General features: G+C 44.6%; 1 protein-coding gene across 1 annotated transcript; it reads right to left on the reverse strand.

Moving 5' to 3' along the window:
• Window positions 1-90: 90 nt before the first annotated feature.
• klhl18 (kelch-like family member 18) lies at window positions 91-14,028 on the reverse strand. The gene is made up of 10 exons (XM_061732720.1): window positions 13,892-14,028; window positions 12,108-12,238; window positions 10,326-10,466; window positions 10,040-10,238; window positions 9,142-9,302; window positions 8,422-8,558; window positions 8,132-8,354; window positions 7,950-8,054; window positions 6,021-6,132; window positions 91-5,936 (listed from the first exon to the last, which is right to left on the reverse strand). The coding sequence occupies exons 1-10, from the start codon at window positions 14,018-14,020 to the stop codon at window positions 5,550-5,552; spliced, it is 1,725 nt and encodes a 574-aa protein (XP_061588704.1). The 5' UTR covers window positions 14,021-14,028; the 3' UTR covers window positions 91-5,549.
• Window positions 14,029-19,042: the final 5,014 nt, after the last annotated feature.

Below are 19,042 nucleotides of genomic sequence, written 5' to 3' on the forward strand. Positions count from 1 at the left end.
GATGTTTGACCATAAATATGGTCATCCTGACTCTGATTGTTCCATCGCTGGTTCTGGTAGAGGCCCAAATCAACACATCAGACTCAAATGTTACAAAGCTGAACATCTCTTTAATCATCCACAACCAAAACATCCAATAAGTTATAAATTAATCAATAGAAATTGAGATTTTGATTACACATGATCTGTTGAGGTACGGAGGAGTTACATGACTGAACCGTCTCCATGACGATGGCTGTCCACCAAACGTGACGTTTCCATTCAGGTCCTCTGTGGTGTCTGTCAGTGATCAATAACCAATGATCCATTATCAATACCAGCAACAGTGCAGGGTTCACTAGTCTGGATGTGATCAGTGCTGTCAGAGCACATCAGAACGGTGAGAGGCTGCAGCAGGTAAATGTTCCAGTAACGTTCAGGTCCAGCTCTGATCAAGTCTTCCTACCTTTCACAAAAAAATACCAGTTTTCTTTCGTAGACAGTCAAACGCTTTTAAGTCAGTTAGGATCTTTGATTTTCTTTCATTTTGTAAAATGTTTTATGACCTACTTAATCAGACGTTTCCACCTACGATGCTGGCCAGGGCCCCAAACAAGTTGGAGAAGGTCTCATGACCATGTTTTGGCTTTAGAGGCTTCTGATAGGATAACTGAAAACATGCACGGTATCAAGGACAAAAACCCCACCCAGAATGAGTGACCAGAAGAGTTGGTGGAGTTTGCATGTTCTCCCCGTGTTCCCTTGGGTAGGTAATGTGAGCTACCCTCACAAAGTCCTGGGCTAAACACTGGCTGAAGAAATGGGAAAAAAACAGGATAAAAATTGTTTTCTTTTTAAAAGAAAGTAAACCAGCATTCAAAGCCACCGGACAGAAGCCAGAAGACAGTTTACAGCTACACACAGAGATAAAACTCATGGGGACAAAAGGTGGAAACTTGCAAGTTCTCAATATAGACATTTTACAAAAAAGTTATCCTAACTGACAAAGAAGCAAGATTCCTCAACTTAGTTGAGAAAAACATAGTTTGTGTTGTAGCATCTCCGACTGATGACGGTACTTCTGACGTACAAGAAATATATCTCCGGCCGTGAAGGAAACTGCAGACTGGAGACTATTCTATTCTGATTCACAGGTAAAGAATGAAGAGGCACGCGATGGTCCCGCAGCCGCCGGCCCCGGTCATGGAGGTTCCCCCTGAAGACGTGTACCGGCCGTTCGTCACCCAGCTCTTACGGTGTGTTTGCAGTGTGTTCACATCGAAGGAATAAAAACATTGTGAACCATCAGTTTGAGAGTCAACCGTCATCAGTCGGGGATGCTACATGTGTCTTTTTGTAAACGATGTGAAAAACTTGAGCTGTAACACTTGTGTCTGTGAGTCAACGTCCACATTAGTCAGTTCTCGTTCCAAAGTGCCAAAGAACGAAGGATACAAAGACTAAAGCCTAATAACCCTAAAACCCGGCCAGCGTGGACGTAGGCTGAGGCTGCGGTTGAGGTGACTTGTTACCGCAGTCGTTACTGGTGGTCATAACCGGCCGCAAAGACCACGATCATCACCACGGCCGTTACTACTGTTGTTACCTCGGTTGTTACTGGAGCTGCCAGTGCTTCAGCCTGCAGATTGGAAAAGGAAACTAAAAGCTGACAGAAGCATTTGTGCTTTCCAGGTGTGTCGTCCTGAGTCGGACTTTCAGGAGGACGTCTACCACAAACCACAAGGTCATTAAACATTACTTTAGTAACAAACTACAACCTCTGTGAATGTCACTCTTGTAACTGCTAAAACAAGCAGAAATATCTATTTTTATGAAGTTTAAGTTCTTGTTTTCCCACTGAAACAACTGTTAGTGAAGAGACTTCAGCCTTTCATCTGTATCTGTCCATCACACAAGAGAGTTATGAGACATTTTACGTTCTTATTATGGTGTGGCTTCACTTTACATCCTCATCTAGACGAGCTTTAAGTCCAGATTACTACGGACAGCAGAGGAAGCAGATTTAAGATTGTGTTCTGCTGATAGAAATCGTGTTTCATAGTTGTGCATCAGCAGAAATCCATCCATCACCATATCCAGATTCGTGTCATAGAGGCAGGCTAAGCAGAGAAACTCAGACCTCCCTTCTTTCACAAGGTCTCCAAGGCGTTAAGTCGGCAGGGAGACATCTCGCCAGCATGTCCTGGATCGAAACATCACCAGAGAGGCGTCCAGGAGACACCACGACCAGCTCAGCTGTGGAGGAGAGGTGACACTACAGAGTCTCTGCTGGATGACTGAACTTCTTCTCCCATCTCTAAAGGAGAGTCCAGTCACCCTGAAGAGGAAACTGATTCCAGCTGCTTGTATCCTCCATCTGCTTCTTTCAGTCTCTAGTTTCATAGATGAGGTCAGGAACATAGATCTACCTGTAAACACAGTCTCAGCTCTCTCTTCACCACAACACACCAGTACAGTCCACATTACTGCAGACGCTGCACTGATCCAGCTGCTGAATCCTCCAATCCCCACCCCGAGGTGGTGGAGGGGTTTGTTGTTGAATAATCCTAGGTACTCTGGAGAAACAGGGCGAGTCAGATTAAGAGGGATTCAGTCAGACTCCTAGGAAAGAGAAGTGAAATCAAGGAGTGGTTCCCTCCCCCTGGCCTGAGGTAACGGGGGCCCCTCCCCGGAGATTGGATGGGAGGGGTCTCCTTCATGGGCAGCTTGTGACCAGAGCTTCAAGAGTTTCTAAAGAGCGCTTCTGAAGTCTCTTTTAGGATGTCTGAACACCCGACCCTGCTTAATCCACAAATAAGCAAATGGGCGGAGCAAGCAGGCCTGGTAGCTGGCTGGAACACGCCCACTATGGTTCAGGTACCTCAAGTTAGCTATTTTAGCTTAGCCTACTGCTAATTTGTGATGAGAACTGATGATAAAATCTGTCCAAATATCCTCATTTCTGTTATCGCTGCTGAAAAAACATCGGAAAGCCTGACTAGAGGAGCTCCGACTGAGCACCTGCTGGAGCCTCAACAAGCCAACGGTCATCTTACTGGCTGCAGACGTCCCCAGAGCCAGCAGAGTCCAGGAAGAGTCAGTCAGACTGAAAGGGGCGAGACCATCCAGGAGGGCAGCTAAGGACGAGGAGCCGGCTGCTCCGAGTGGTGTCGGGGGAGCAGCCCACGGACTACAAGACATCAGTTACAACCATTCATGGCAGACCCAGCCTCAAGGTTCCGTTCTGGGGCTTCTGTTTAATATCGACATGGTACCACTTGCTCAAATAATGAAAAAGAACAAAATGTCTTACCATAACTACGCAGATGACACAAATCTATATAACCATCTCACCAGGAGACTATAATCCAATTCAAACACTGATCAAATGCATTGATCAAATTAAAGAGTGGATGTGCCAGAATTATCTTCAATTAAATTAAGACAAAACAAATAATAGTGTTTGGTGCCGAGGAAGAAAGACGAAAAGTTTTCATTCAATTTTAAGCTGTAAAGCTAAAAACAAATAGCCAAGCCAGAAATCTGGGACTGGTTCTGTGTGTGTAATGATAACTCTAATTAGCTGTTATTAGTAAATAATTATATATATATTTTTTTTTTTACGTACTCTTAAAGGGGACCTATTATGAAAAACACGTTTTTTCTTGCTTTAACATATATAAAGTGGTCTCCCCTCAGTCTGCCAACTCAGAGAAGGAGGAAAGCAACCAAATTCTGCAGTGTCTGTACAGCCGCCCGGATGAGCCGTCCAGTGTGATGTGGATCTACGAGCCGTTCAGATTCTGTGCCCGTCGTTATGTAACGACAGGAGCGATGCGTGAAATCACGCCCACAACTAACTCCGCCGGCCGGAGCTTCCACCATTTTTCCGTAGCGGTGTATCGCGTCATTCAGGCAGCCAATCAGCACAGAGCCTCATTATCATAGCCCCGCCCACTCAGAATCCCACATAGATAATGAGGTTAGAGAATGGGAAGATAAAGACATGGCTCAGAGGCTGAATTTCTAATTTATTTAGCAAAAACAATCAAAAGCTTGTTTTTAAAGACCTGTTTAAAATAGGTATTAGATGCCATAATAGGTCCCCTTTAAAGAATATGAAGCAACCATATAACTAGGGAACCATGGACAGCCATCAATAGTTGTGAGTTGTGCTAGTGCTGCTGAGGCCCGGTACGGAAGCTACGGAGTTTGTCCAAGGTGGAGTCAGTTTAACACAGAGGCAGCTCCTTGTTTCTAACCTTATTATAATGTTTTTTTCTTTAAAAATTCCGATCATTAGAGTTGAAAATTCATTTTTTTGGTGATTTCAGGACAACTGAATCTTATGGCGCTTTTCCACTAGTACCTACTCAGCCCGACTCGACTCGACTTTGCGCTTTTCCACTAGGGGTCTAACGTGCCGAGTAGATACTTTTTCTGTATCTATTCTGCCGAGGTTCTAAGCGGCTGAGTCGGGCTGTATCTGACGTCATCACAATACATGCCAATGATTGGTCGGGGGGTTGGTCAGTCAGGATGTGACATCATTTCAAGAGCGACTCGTGGCTTCTTGTTCATTTTATTCAAAGAACAATGGCAGCACAAAAGTCTGTTCCCTGGTCAAACTCTGAGGTGGAGACAACCTTAAACCTGGTGGCTGAGGAAAATATTCAGAGAGAGCTAGATGGGGCGACGAGGAATGAGAAAATATATCAAGAACTTTCTCAGTCCACGTCTGATCAGGGCTACAAACAAACTTTTCAGCAGTGCTGTGTCCCACAATCGAGTACGTCCAACCCGCCTACTTCTGATCCGGGTATGGAAGAGAAACAAGGGCAAGTTGAGTCGAGACGAGGGAAGGCGAATCGAGTCTGACTGAGTACAGTAGGCACTTGTGGAAAAACACTATTAGTGGGTCGGATAAAAATTTGTTCTGGTAGCAAAGAAAGTCACTTTGAGTTTTTTTTTTAAAAAAGATCAATTAATACTGTAAAGCCTTCACTGGTGCTGGTCTGATGCTGGTCTTTGATCTCGACACGTGTTTTATTCCTGCTGTTTTCTTTTAGGACACGTCATTAAAGTAATGTTTTCTGACCCTGGTGGCTTGCCGTACCAACCAGTGCTAAATAAGTTACCGCCGTAGAGCCGTCCTTCATCAGGATGTGCTGAGGATGAGCCGCAGGTATCCCGAGGACGTCTCCCATCTTCGTCCTCCTCACCTGCGAGCAGCTCCACCCTCTTTACCTGTCCATCATTTGGTCGATGAAGCAGTGCAGTGAAAACGGATCAGAGTAGTCCTCCTGTTGACATTCAGCAGCTTTGTTTGTGACTCCCCGTTGATCGATTCGATCAGGTACAAATCAATAAACTGTAATCAGTCCACACTCGTGCTAATAGCAGGGCCCTAGCAGGTAGCCTCTGTAGGCGGGCTCTACAGTTTTTCCCAGAATACCGCCGGCCTGGCTTTGGCCCCAGGTCCGAGTCCGGCCATTGTGCCCATAAAGCTGGGCGGATGCCGCGGGAGGCGCCACCGGCACTGCGTCAGTCCTCCACTGCAGCCGGTGGCTTTAGGCGGGCTGCAGCGGGATGCAGCCCACGCCCACCCCGCCCTCGTGACTCACCATGGGGGCCATGAACGTCCAGCGGTTGGTGTCGGGGTTGTACATCTCCACGGAGCTGAGGTTGGACTGCCCGTCGTACCCGCCCACCGCGTACAGGCGGCCCGCCGTGGAGACCAGCGACACCCGGCTGCGCCGCGTGTTCATGGCCACCAGGAGGCTCCACTGCCCCGACGCCGAGCTGAACACCTCGGCGCCGCTGAGGAAGCCCGAGCCGTCGTAGCCACCCGCCACGTACATGTGGCTTCCCAGCGCCGCCGCGCCGTGCCGACACCGCTTGTTGAGCATCGCCGGCGCCGGGTGCCAGAGGTTGGTGTGATGGTTGTAGTACTCCACCTGAACGATAACAGGAAACAACATCAAGCTTCAGGTGGCATCACAGCCGCGGCAGAGATCCGATTGGCTCTGAGCCCAACCGACCGTGTTGAAGATCTGCAGACCGTCGTGGCCGCCAGAGACGAAGATCCGCCCGTCGAACACCGTCACGCCAGCCGCGCTACGGCTCGCACTCATCTCTGTCACCACTGTCCACCTGCAGAGCAGAACAGGCATGTCACATGACAGGAAGTCCTGGTGTCACATGACAGGAAGTCCTGGTGTCACATGACAGGAAGTCTTGAAGCATCATGTGACAGGAAGTCAAAGAACCAGAGTTCAAAAATCTCTATTCTCACACTCGCCATCTCACAGGGCTGTCTGGCGACGTGGTGCAAAGTGTTATATATACTGTTTTATGTACTATTTATGTTTTATGTAGAGATCCCCAACCCCCTGGGCCCATTTGGTACCGGGCAGCACAAGAAAGAATAACTAACTTGCATTATTTCCATTTTATTTATTGTCCGAACCATCTTTTAGTTTGAAAAATGACCAGATTCTCTCCTTCATAGGAGTCACGTGAATTGTTGAAATTTAACCCACAAGCTAACAAAATGTGTAAGAAACAGACGCCTATGTAAAGTTTCTTTGCGAAGGGGAAAAAGTTTGGTGATGATGCACCAAGCCCGCTCTGCATAATATGCGGGACCGGCTCTCTAATGAGGTAATAAAGCCTTCAAAACTGCTCCATCACTTGAAGACCAAGCACCCTGCATTAAAAGACGAGCCCTCGGAATATTTTGAAAGAAAAAAACGGGAACACGAGTTTGAGTGCTACTTCCTAACCACAAAAGACCCACGAACTGTAAAGGAATGTTCATTTGTCAACAAACCAGGTGAATCCAGCATGTCTGTGCAAGAAGAAGATCAACTGCTGGAGATCATGCCGTTTTATATTTGTTTTTGTGGTGTGTATGTATCTTATGTTTAAATGTTACCATGGCGACCAGAGTCAGAGAGAGTTAGGGGGCAGAGAGGACATTACTCATGTTATGTTGTTGACGCGATGTTAGGAGGACGCTGCTAATAACGTTGCATAAGAGTACACAGTGGATTCACGTTTATTATTATATTTACAATATAATGCTGGTCGTATCATTTAATTTTTTTGTATTTATTGGCAACACTTTAAAGGCCGGTCCGTGAAAATATTGTCGGACATTAATCTGGTCCTTGGCGCTAAAAAGGTTGGGGACCACTCAGTACTCGAGTTATAAAAAAAAGAATCAGGGGGGGTGGTGGATTTTATCATATGGGGACAGATAATTTGTGCTGATTACAAATAATATAATATATTACAAATAATAGCACTGACCAAAACACCTGCAGAAATACTGCAGGAATGACATAGCAGCAGTTAAATGCAGCCTTCTGTAAGCTTTAAATATCCACTGGGCTTACATCAAATACATCAAAACACAACAATAAAAAACAGTTTTCTGAACTTATCAATATGACTCTGTCCTTCACAGGATAAGTAAAATGGATCACTGCAAAAACTCAAAATCTTAACAAGAATATTTGTCTTATTTCTAGTTAAAATGTCTCATTTTAGTAAAAAAAAAATCTCATTACACTTAAAACAAGACTCATCCCTGGAAAAAACAACAATTTTCACCTGTTTCAAGTAGATTTTCACTTGGAAGTGGAACAAGATTTTTTGCTTGTAATAAGAAGATAAATCTTGTCCCACTGGCAGATTTTCCTACTTATTTCAAGTGAAAATTTACTTGAAACAGGTGAAAATTGTCAAATAAGTTATTTTTTCTGGTGATGACTCTAAATGTTGAAATAGCAGTAAAAACACATTCATTGATGAAATGACATAAGGGATGGAAAGGGGGGATCGCAGTTTTGCAGGGGGAATGATTTGGACAGTTTTTATTTCAAGGGGGGATGCCAAAAATAGTTAATCATAAAACCAGTTAGTAATTGAACGATCACAGCTCACCTGTCCTATCTGGACCTCACCTGTCGGTCTCCGGAGAGTAGCACTCCACTGAGTTCAGGGAGGACTTCCCATCGTAGCCGCCGCACACGTAGATGTGTCCGTCAATCACAACTGTTCCCATGGCGCTGAGGACGACAAATTAGAGATCTAACCAGCATACGAGCACTGATTGGGGAGAGTGTGGGGCGGCTGGAGGACCGACCTGCGCTGGCTGTTCATGCTGGACACCTGCGTCCAGGTGTCCGTCTCGGGGTTGTACACCTCCACCGTGCTTAGCCGCGATTGGCCGTCGTATCCACCGATGGCGTATAGCAGCCCGTTAACGACGGCCACGCCCACTCGGCTGCGGGCCGTCCTCATCGGCTGACAACGCTCCCAGAAGTTCCCCACGGGATCGAAGACCTCGACCACGTTTAAGGAGTCGCCTGAAGGAGAGAGAGTTGATGAGCTCCGCCGTCGACGCGGGCGCGGCGCCCTCAGGTGACGGTGTACCTGAGCTGTTCAGCCCCCCCACGGCGTAGATTAGTCCAGTGATGGACGTGCAGCACCTCAGCCGGGTCTTGAAGGCGGGGAGACCAGGACGCCGCTCCGGCATCAGGTGGAAGTCTTTGGCTTCGTCCACCAAATCCCTGGCAGGAAACCGGGAGAAAGAGGTGGTCAGAGAACCGATCGATGCATCACAAAACAGGCCTCATGATGGCAGCCCAAAGTAAGGGACAGCTAGAAGGAAGGGGACGGGGAAAACTGAGAACTTATAATCAAAGGAAAAGAGGAAAATGTGAGAATATGAAACATACCAAATTAAAAAGAAAATTAAAAGGGGAAAAGGAAAACCAAAAAAAACAACAAAAACTGTCTCTGCCGTCCGGACCGGCCCCCCTCGTCCCTTTCACTCTCACTTCTTCCTGCGTTAATGACTCCCCCTTTTAAACCCTTTTTTTATCCTATTTTTTTATTAAGCTTTATTTTTTTGGCTGCTGTCTCTCTCCCAAAATAATCATCATTCTAGAAAACCATCATACCCCCCTCTTGTCCTGTACCTGTATGTGTTTTTGTTTTGGGCATTTGTATTGTTACCTGTTTTGCATTAAATTAAAAAAAAAAAAAAAAAAAAAAAGAAAACAGGCCTCATGACCCGGGTTACTCAGGACTGGTTCCACCAGCGTTTAGGGACTGGTAATGGAACAGGCGCCGTCCTGGGTTTGGTCTCACCTGCACTTGTGGCAGCAGCGGATCACTTCGTCCTGCTGGACTCGGTCTGACAGGAACTGCGGCCGACACAGAGGGAGGCGGATTCTCCCCAGCAGCTCCGGCAGCATGGCCTCCCTCCGGTCCCGGTCATGGTACACCCAGGTGAGCACCGCCTCAAACACCTGCACGCATGCAAATAAACCTTTAGGGCCAATCCCAATACACCCCCTACTTTCTACCACTAGCCCTCCCTCACTACCACTACCCCTAAAAAAGAAGCCACAGATTTTAGGGCACTTGAAATCTTCCCAGGGCCCTGTCCAAATACACGTGTTAAATCGACGCAGAGCCTACGGTGTAGGGTACGGCGTACGGCGTGCGTCGCCGCGTAACCTCTGCGTTGGTGTAACGCGGAACCATAAATCAGCCTTTATTCTGGCGAGGTTTGAAAAAGACTTCGCAACAACGGGCAAGCGAGTGATTATGTACATTCACTGAGTGAATATTATGAAAGTAAAATATATATTTCTCGCTAGAAATGTAATCAAAACGCATTTTTATGCAGAAGCTAACTCAAAATATTGATTTTATTCACTAAAAAATAAGAAATGTTCGCCATGTTTTTTTTTTTTGATTCAGTCTGCAAATGATGATGAAAAGCATTGTGGGAAATTTTTCTGGCCCTAGATCAGCTAGTGAGCATCGGAAAACTAGCTCCGTAGGGACAGATTCATAACCACTCGCCCTCGTTTTCCGCACTCCCCCTAGATGAAAAGAGAAATTGGGACACCACTACCCTCACGGGAACGCGCAAAATTTAGGGGTAGGGCTGAAAAGTAGGGGTAGGGGGAGTATTGGGACAGGGCCTTATTCTGATTCGTTCATCAGCAGTTGGTCGCAGCATGGAAGTGCGTCTCACCTGCTCCTCCGCCTTCACGTTGAGCTCATCACAGCCCACCAGCTCCAGAACCTCCTCCGTCCTCAGACCCAGGAACTCCTCCGACAGGGAGACCTCCACGAAGTGCTGGTGGAGGAAGCTGTTGGCAGAGTCGTATAACGTCGTGCACATCATCGTCTCTGCAAACTGTCGCACACCCAGGCAGTTCTTTGGATGCAACCTGACACCGGGGGCAGAGCGGAGGCAGTTACTTCACCCAATCACACCACAAACACCTACTGAGCGTGTGCGATGGCGAGGGCCTCACCTCTCCTGCAGGAAGGAGCAGCAGGCGTCTTTGACGTTCTGCAGCTGCAGGAAGCTCGAGCCAATCAGGAGAGCCTGGACGTTCTGTTGGTCGATGGCCACGTGGCCGCTGTAGGCGAAGTTGATGAGAGCCTCCAGAGCACTGGGATGGTAGACAGGTAATACTGGTTAGACTGGTAACACTGGTTACACTGGTAACACGTCAGCTCCACTGGTCATGTACTGGGAATTTAACATAGGCCGCATACAAAACTGGACAGACCCCGAGTGATTTTTTCATGCATGGTTTTTGAAGACAGAAAATGTGTGTGGAAATGAGAGGAACACGCCTGGAACGGTGAGGCTACAGGGAGCAGAGATAAAGAAGGTGGAGGATTTTAAGTTCTGAGAATCAACAGTCCAGAGCACCGGAGATTGTGGAAGAGGTGGAGTATGGGCTCAAATTAAAGCCATAAATATTTTGTATCTGTAAATAAACTTTGTACTTGTAGAAATATTTTGTGCGTGTGCAAAAAATATTTGTACTTGTAGAAATGTTTTGTGCATGTGCAAAAAAAAAATGGTATTTGTAGAAATATTTTGTGCATGTGTAAAAGATTTTTGTAGCTGTGGAATTAATTTGTCTGTGTGCAACATTGGATATACAAAGCTACAAACTTTTTTACAAAAGCTACAAACTTTTTTTACAACTACGAATTATGGCGAATTATATTTTTTGCAAGTACAAATATTTTTTGCACACGTACAAAATATTTCTACAAATACAAAGTTTATTTACAGATGCAAAATATATATGGCTTTAATTTGAGCCCATAGTGGAGAAGCATGTGGAAGACGGCTGAAACGGGTTAAGAAAAGTGTCAGTAGTGATGTGTGACAAGAGTACCGGCAAGAACAAAAGGGAATCTCTACTAGACGGTGGTGAGACCAGCGATGTTGTTTGGAGACTGTAGTGCCGAGGAAAGGACAGGAGGCAGAGCTGGAGGTAGAAATGAACTGAGGTTCTCTTTGGGAGGGACGAGGATGGACTGGATCAGGAATGAGAACATCAGACGGAGAGCATGTTAGATGTTTTGGAGATAAAGAGAAAGAGGCCAGACTGAGATGGTTTGTACGTGTACAGAGGAGGAATAGTGAACATATCTGCATTAGGGTGAGGAGGTTAGAATCACCAGGAGGGAGGTCTAGAAGAAGACCAAATAGGAGATTGATAGATGTAATGAAAGAGGACATGAAGTTAGTTGGTGAGGATGCAGAGGACCGGGGGTAGAATGAGACAGATGATTTGCTGTGACGAACCCTAAAGGGAACAGTTGAAAAGGAAAGAAAACCAGAAAAGAAAGAACATTTTAACACAGAGATCAGTAGTGATTGACCCACTGCTGGAACTGCAGGCTTTCTTACTTCCATAATGTTTCCCCCTGGTGTATACTGGTTATGTTAGATATACACGGACAAACCGCACACATGGGTTGTATATTGTGCTAACTGGTGAACGGCCTCTAGTTCACTGGCCGCCATCTCCGACAGTATCCGGAGCAGCGAGTTCTCCAAGATCTAACTTCTCTTTGTGAGTGTTAGTGAACTGAAGACGGCAAAGAGGAGAATTTGAGCCACTTCAGAAACCTGCAGGTGACATCACAGAGGGTTTGTCCAGTTCTTTTTTGCCGTCTATGGCATTTACCAGCTGATGATATCATGGTTACTGGTTACAGACTAGGTATTAGTTGTATCTGAATGTGTGTTGGGTTCACTGGTTGGACTGGTGAGCCCACTGCGGTACCTGGGGTCCATGCCCTGCATCAGGATCTCGTCCTGTTTACACTCCACCATGTCGTTGGTGAACATGGCGTGAAAATACGGGATGGAGGCCGCCAGGACGATCCGGTGAGCGCTGAACTTGTGGTCCCCGACCTACGGACGAGAAGAACGGAGTCAGGAGACGAGCACACCTGCCGCCCGTCCTCAGGTTTCAGCCACGTCTGCAGACTCAGCAGATTCACACCTAAGCCAGTAAGAAGATTAACACGCTGCTGCAGAGACTCGGCATGTACGCACCCCTGACGACAGAGGTGAGGACAGGCCCCGCTGTGAAGACAGGTGGACAGGAAGATAGTGAGGGACAGGTGAGAAACAGCTGAAGACAGGTGAAGATAAGTGAGGGACAGGTGAGAATCATGTGAGGGACAGGTGAGAAACAGCTGATGACAGGTGAGAAACAGCTGATGACAGGTGAAGATAGTTGAGGAACAGGTGAGGAGAGCTGGAGAATGAGTTAGGACATCTGAGGATGGGGAAAGACAAGCTGACACCAGGTGAGGATAGCTTAGGACGGGTAAGGAACAAGTGAGGGGCAGGAAATGACAGGAGAGGAACAGGAAAGGGACATCTGAGGGACAGGTGAAGACAGGTGAGGACTGGTGAGGATAACTGATGACAGCAATTAAACAACAGTTACAACAATCAGCATCTGCTCCCTAATCAATAACCAGCCCGGCAGGTGCATGTTTTCCTGCTGGAGCCGGGGCCTGTTCAGGTGCGGCCACACCTGTGCAGCGACCTTACTGTGACCTCTGCAGGTCACGTGGGGGGGACACCATGAGACTCTCCTGTCAGGTGAAGCCCCGCCCTGCCTAAAGCGATCAGTGACGTCACCAAACACACACTCTGATACCTGTTCACTCATGGGTGCAGATCCCGGGGGGCACGGGGGGGACATGCCCCCCCAATTTCTGAAAAACATGAATTGTCCCCCCCAATAAAAATACCCTAAATTATTCAAAATTGAACAAATGTATTTTCAGACTTAAAGGTTGAATATGTAGAATATTTATTAAAAATATATTTCTAAAAAAATTTTGAGGTTTTGAGGTGTACAGAATGAAAGCAATGGGTCCTTTTTTTGTTTTAGAACTGTTTACCACCATAACTGTGTTAAAACATGATCAGTTAGTTTAAACAACTTGTTTAGGGCTCCATATTTCATCCATATATCAATTGATCGTGCATAAAGTAGTCCCATAGGATAAAAGGAAGATGGTGAGAAGAATTTGAGATGAGTAGACACTACATGCCCAAAACCCTTAAAATTATGATTAACGAATATAACAGTTAAGTAAGCAGTGACACACACTGTTGGCTGTTTAGGACAAATAAACAAGAAAGGTAAGCACAATAAATGATTCCCTGTGCATTATTTTTTGGCGAGCCTTTACCAATTGATGGCATGGTATGAGTTGCATATTGGCAAAAAATTAAAAATTAAAATCACGTTGGTGTCCCCCCCAATCCTGACATCGGATCTGCACCCCTGTGTTCACTCATGTGAGCCAGGCAGAGGTGATCGATCACATGATCAGGGGTCTAGGGAGTCGGACTCTGAGAGTCCATTCACCTGAGTGACCTGCTAACGCACACAGGTGTGACACAGGTGTCTGCGGTGATCAGTGAACCCCTACACAGCCATGGTCTCTCCCTGATCGATCCCCTGATCCCCTGATCGACTGTATCGGTGTTAGCTGTTAGCCTGGCCTGGCCTCGACCCCCCCGCCCCGCAGGTGCCCCTACCTTGAGCGTGACGTCACAGAGGCGGCCCTGCCGCCGGATCTCCTCCATGACTCCGTAGCCGCGGGCCGGCAGGTCCAGCACGGAGAAGTGGACCAGGTCCTCGAGCTCCTCCACCACCACGTCTCCCATCGTCAGCAGCAGGGCGGACTGAGCCCTCCGAGCCGCCGTACGCAAGCAGCCGTGGGGGAGTCAAGCCGTCGGGGGGAGCCGCGCACACTTCCGGTGCGACTTTTCAGAGTAAAAGGCGAGGCGGGTTTATTTGGGGTCGGCAACCCAAAAAGTCATATTGTACCAAAAACACAAAAAACAAATATGTCTGGAGCCGCAAAAAATGAGTCTTGTCTAATCCTTAGAATGAATGTTGCATGTTTCTATATTAGTTATAACTGGGGGAAGATTTTTTTTTCATTATGCACTTCGAGAAAAAAGTCGAAATGTCGAGAAAAAAGTCGAAATGTCGAGAAAAAAGTCGAAATATTGAGAAAAAAGTCAAAATTTTGAGAAAAAAGTCAAAATTTTGAGAAAAAAGTCAAAATATCGAGATTAAAAAGGAAAGGAAAAAGTAAGAAGAAAGAGATAAAAAAGGGAAAAAATAAGAAAAAAATAGAAAAAAGAAGAAAGAAAAGGAAAAAGAGAAAAAAAGAAGAAAAAAAGGGAAAAAGGTCAAACATTTTTTAAAAAGCTCCAGGAGCCACTAGAGCGGCGCTAAAGAGCCGCATGCGGCTCTAGAGCCGCGGGTTGCCGACCCGCACACCTGCACAATTCAACACAAGGTGCTTTAAATCAACATTAAAAGCAGCAAGAGACAATAAACAGTAAATAATAAATAAAATGACAAGAAAAGAGGTAAAATAATAAAAAGCACAAGTTGTTAAAAAGTAAGGGCAGTAGAGTACAGCAGGTAAGTATTTAATTTAAAGGGGACCTATTATGGCATCTAATATCTATTTTAAACAGGCCTTGAATGTCTTAAAAACAAGCTTTTGATTGTTTTTTCTAAATAAATTAGAAAATCAGCCTCTGAGGGATGTCTTTATCATCCCATTCTCTAACCTCATTATCTATGAGGGATTCTGAGTGGGTGGGGAGGCTAGGATAATGAGGCACTGTGCTGATTGGCTGCCTGAATGACGTGTAGCGGGAGGGCACAAAGCATCGCTCTGGGCAGAAGAGCAGGCGGCTGCGTACACTACTAAACCGTGTCCTAACTGCATGCGATGCGAGCGTCAGCGACAAAATCAATTCCATTGCTTTATTTTCTATTGGACTGTCCTAACTGGCCGCGAACGACACAGCGCTGCGCGCCGTTTTGAGCTGAACATTTGTTGGATGCCCTGCTTCTATTTTCTTTCTGTCGCTTGCGTTGAAAGCGCTGTAGGAAACGGTCATGGATGAGGAACGGCTCATCCAGTTAGTTGAAATGAGAATTTATCTCTACGATACCTCCTCATTTCACTACAAAAACCTCAATAAAGTGGCAGCTGCTGGAGGGAGATGGACAGTCACGTAGTGCTACGCGATAGTCGGACGCTCGCATGCAGTTACACGGTGTTTATTTGTGGGCGTGGTTTGCATTTTGGTTACGTAACGACGGGAGCAGAATCTGAACGGCTCGTAGAAGCCACATCACACTGCACGGCTCATCCGGGCGGCTGTACAGACACTGCAGAATTTGGTTGCTTTCCTCCTTCTCTGAGTTGGCAGGCTGAGGGGAGACCACTTTATATATGTCAAAGCAAGCTAGAAAAAACATGTTTTTCATAATAGGTCCCCTTTAAGAGTACGTAAAAAAAAAAAAAAGATAATTATTTACTAATAACAGCTAATTAGTTATCATTACACACACAGAACCAGTCCCAGATTTCTGGCTTGGCTATTTGTTTTTAGCTTTACAGCTTGAAATTGAATGAAAACTTTTCGTCTTTCTTCCTCGGCTCCAAACACTATTATTTGTCTTAATTTAATTGAAGATAATTCTGGCACATGCACTCTTTAATTTGATCAATGCATTTGATCAGTGTTTGAATTGGATTATAGTCTCCTGGTGAGATGGTTATATATATTTGTGTCATCTGCGTAGTTATGGTAAGACATTTTGTTCTTTTTCATTATTTGAGCAAATGGGACCATGTCGATATTAAACAGAAGCCCCAGAACAGAACCTTGAGGAACTCCGCGTTATTTTTGTTAGTTCTAATTTGTAGTTACCGAAAGGCACAAAATAGTCCCTGTCGTTTAGATAGGACGCCAACCAGACAAGTGCTGTGCCAGAAAGTCCCACCCAGTTCTTGAACTGGTCCATAAAGGTGTGTATGGTCAACTGTGTCGTATGCAGCACTGAGATCCAGTAAGACCAAGACTGAAATGTTTCCACTATCCGTATTGGAGCGGATGTGAATCTATTATTCGTTATGGTATTGCAACTTGGTTTGGTAATTTGACCATTAAATCTAGATCACAACTCCAGAATTTGATTAAAAGGGCAGGAAAAATAATCGGTCTGCTGCCCCCATCCTCTCTCCAGGAGATTTTTGAGCAGACAGTGATGAAGCAAGGCCAAAAAGTCACTGCTGAACCAAACCACATCCTGCATAAGGAGTATGTGTTAATGCCTTCAGGCAGAAGATTCAGGCAACCTATCTGTAAATTGAACAGGTATACATTTTCATTTGTCCCACTATCAATCAAACTACCGAACAGTAGGAGATTAACTGTGTGTGTGTGTGTGTGTGTGTGTGTGTGTGTGTGTGTGTGTGTGTGTGTGTGTGTGTGTGTGTGTGTGTGTGTGTGTGTGTGTGTGTGTGTGTGTGAGTGATTGGGAGTGACGTGAGGAAAGAAATGTGCAATAATGTGTAGGTTTCTCTTGTGTAGGTCATTTGTGCAATAATGTGGACATTTGTGCAATAAGTTCAGTCGGGCTCTGTGCAATAATTCTTTCTTCTACTCAAGGGTATTGTGTAATAGGTTTTCTGGGAACTGGGAGTGGGAATTGATGTGTGTTAACTGTAGTATGGTTTCTATGTTTATTGGAGTGCGATTGTCGCCTGTGCCTCTCGTGTCCAAGACAAATTTCTCCTAAGGGAGACAAAGATCCATCTTAGCTTATGTCATTAAGGACCTTTACTAGAGCCGTCTCAGTATTGTGATGTGGACAGAAACCTGACTGGAAGATATCAGTCATTTAGTGTTAGGATGTTATACAGCTGTTGAAAAACAGCGTTTGATATGGGCCTATAGCGGTTCATAAGTGATCTGGGTAGTTCTTTTTTTTTTAAGTGGCTTAATGATGGCTGTTTTTAGGCACTGAGAAAGCAGACGTATTTAAAATGTGGTCTGTTTTTTTAAACTCATTTTTAAATATCTAAAGCATTTTGTGCAACATTTTCATGCAGAAAAACTGCTTTAGAAATAAATATGTATTGTTAATGTGTGTATATGCGAGTATATATGTATGTATATGTAAACACACACACACACACACAAGTGTATATACATATATATATATATATATATATATGTATATATATATATATATATATATATATATATATATATATATATATATATATATATATATATACACACGTGTGTATGTATGTGTATATATGTACAATTCACAGGTTCCATGACCACTGGAGGACAAATGAACAGGTAAATTACTAAGCGGTACAGAGAAACTTCCCTTGTACTCCTCCCACAGGTTGATAGATTGGTAGTTTACTGGTCTGGAGCGATCAGATGTGTGTTGACACAATGCCAAGAGAGAAAGACGTCAGCAATGGTCTTAGAGAGGCAAATGTTGCTGTATATCAAACTGAAAAAGGTTATAAAACTATATCCAAAATGTTTTTAATTAAATATTCTACAGTGAGAAGAATTAAAGTAGAAAATCTTCAGTTACTGCACTGCAGTTGACTGGCGTTCACAAACGTGCATCTGAACAACCCAGCAGACCTCTGGAACAGTATCCTATGGACAGATACGACTTCAAAGTGGAGTCGTTTGGTCATAAAGTTCAGAACCATGTTCTGAGAAAGCCTAACGCCACATTTCCGCAGAGACGCATCCACTGTTGAGCACAGTGGTGGAGCGATGATGGTCTGGGACCTGGACACCGGCCGGTCATTGAGATGGTACGATGAAATATGTCAGGTTTTTGTTCATCCTAGGTTGTATGTACTACAGTAAATCTATACGTCATTGCGTACTTTCTTTTTCATGCCTGCATTCAATTTCTTACTTTAATCACCATAATTCAATTTGTTTGGTTATATTCTTCTTTAGTTCTTAAGGTTTTAGAGCCCAAAGTAGTTTCAAGTTCAACACAGCAGACTCATTTTCAGACTAAGGCCTCTACCTGCAGAGGTGTCAAGTAACGAAGTACAAATACTTTGTTACCTTACTTAAGTAGAAATTTTGGTTATCTATACTTCACCGGAGTAATTATTTTTCAGATGACTTTTTACTTTTACTCCTTACATTTTCACGCAATTATCTGTACTTTTTACTCCTTACATTTTAAAAACAGCCTCGTCACTCTATTTCATTTCGGCCTTTAAATAAAAACTATCCAGTTAAATTGCTCCATCCGGATAGAGTGAATTTGGTTGTGGTTGTTTCAGATGTTCTTGTCCAGTTTTGTTCTCACATCCGTTCCCTCAGATTCCTGCAACTAAACTTGGATGTACATTCCAATAAAGGTTAGGATAAATGATAACATGCCTCTGAAGTTTGACTTTTTGCACCATTACAATACTTATAGGCAACTAGTCATCATATCTCCTGCTCTCTGAAACACATGTTAATACTCAATAGTACACATATACGGTTCTTTAATTATTATACATTATACTAAGATGCATTCATTTTCAATGGCTTTTGTCCTTAATGGCCTTTTTCCCCCTTACGTTACTTTTACTTTTATACTTTAAGTAGTTTTGAAATCAGTACTTTTATACTTTTACTTGAGTAAAAAACTTGAATGTGAATACTTTTGACACCTCTGTCTACCTGTATGACCTGGTGGGTCAGTAGTAGTTCTGACGCTTCTTCTAACTCCTCAGCCCGACATTCAGCTGATCCCAAACCAGTCAGAAGTTTTTATGTCTTCTTTTATTATGAAACTGATTTGTACTCAAAGAAAAACAGCAG

This window comes from Cololabis saira, chromosome 10 (assembly GCF_033807715.1).
Source record: "Cololabis saira isolate AMF1-May2022 chromosome 10, fColSai1.1, whole genome shotgun sequence".
NCBI lineage: Eukaryota > Metazoa > Chordata > Actinopteri > Beloniformes > Belonidae > Cololabis > Cololabis saira.

Excerpts from the sequence above, each read along its gene's own strand:
- klhl18 (XM_061732720.1), bottom strand. The coding sequence starts at position 14,020 with ATGGGAGACGTGGTGGTGGAGGAGCTCGAGGACCTGGTCCACTTCTCC. Across the intron at positions 10,467-12,107 it reads ATGCAGGGCATGGACCCCAG|TGCTCTGGAGGCTCTCATCA; the intron begins GTACCGCAGTGG and ends CTACCATCCCAG. Across the intron at positions 10,239-10,325 it reads TGCTCCTTCCTGCAGGAGAG|GTTGCATCCAAAGAACTGCC; the intron begins GTGAGGCCCTCG and ends CCCCGGTGTCAG.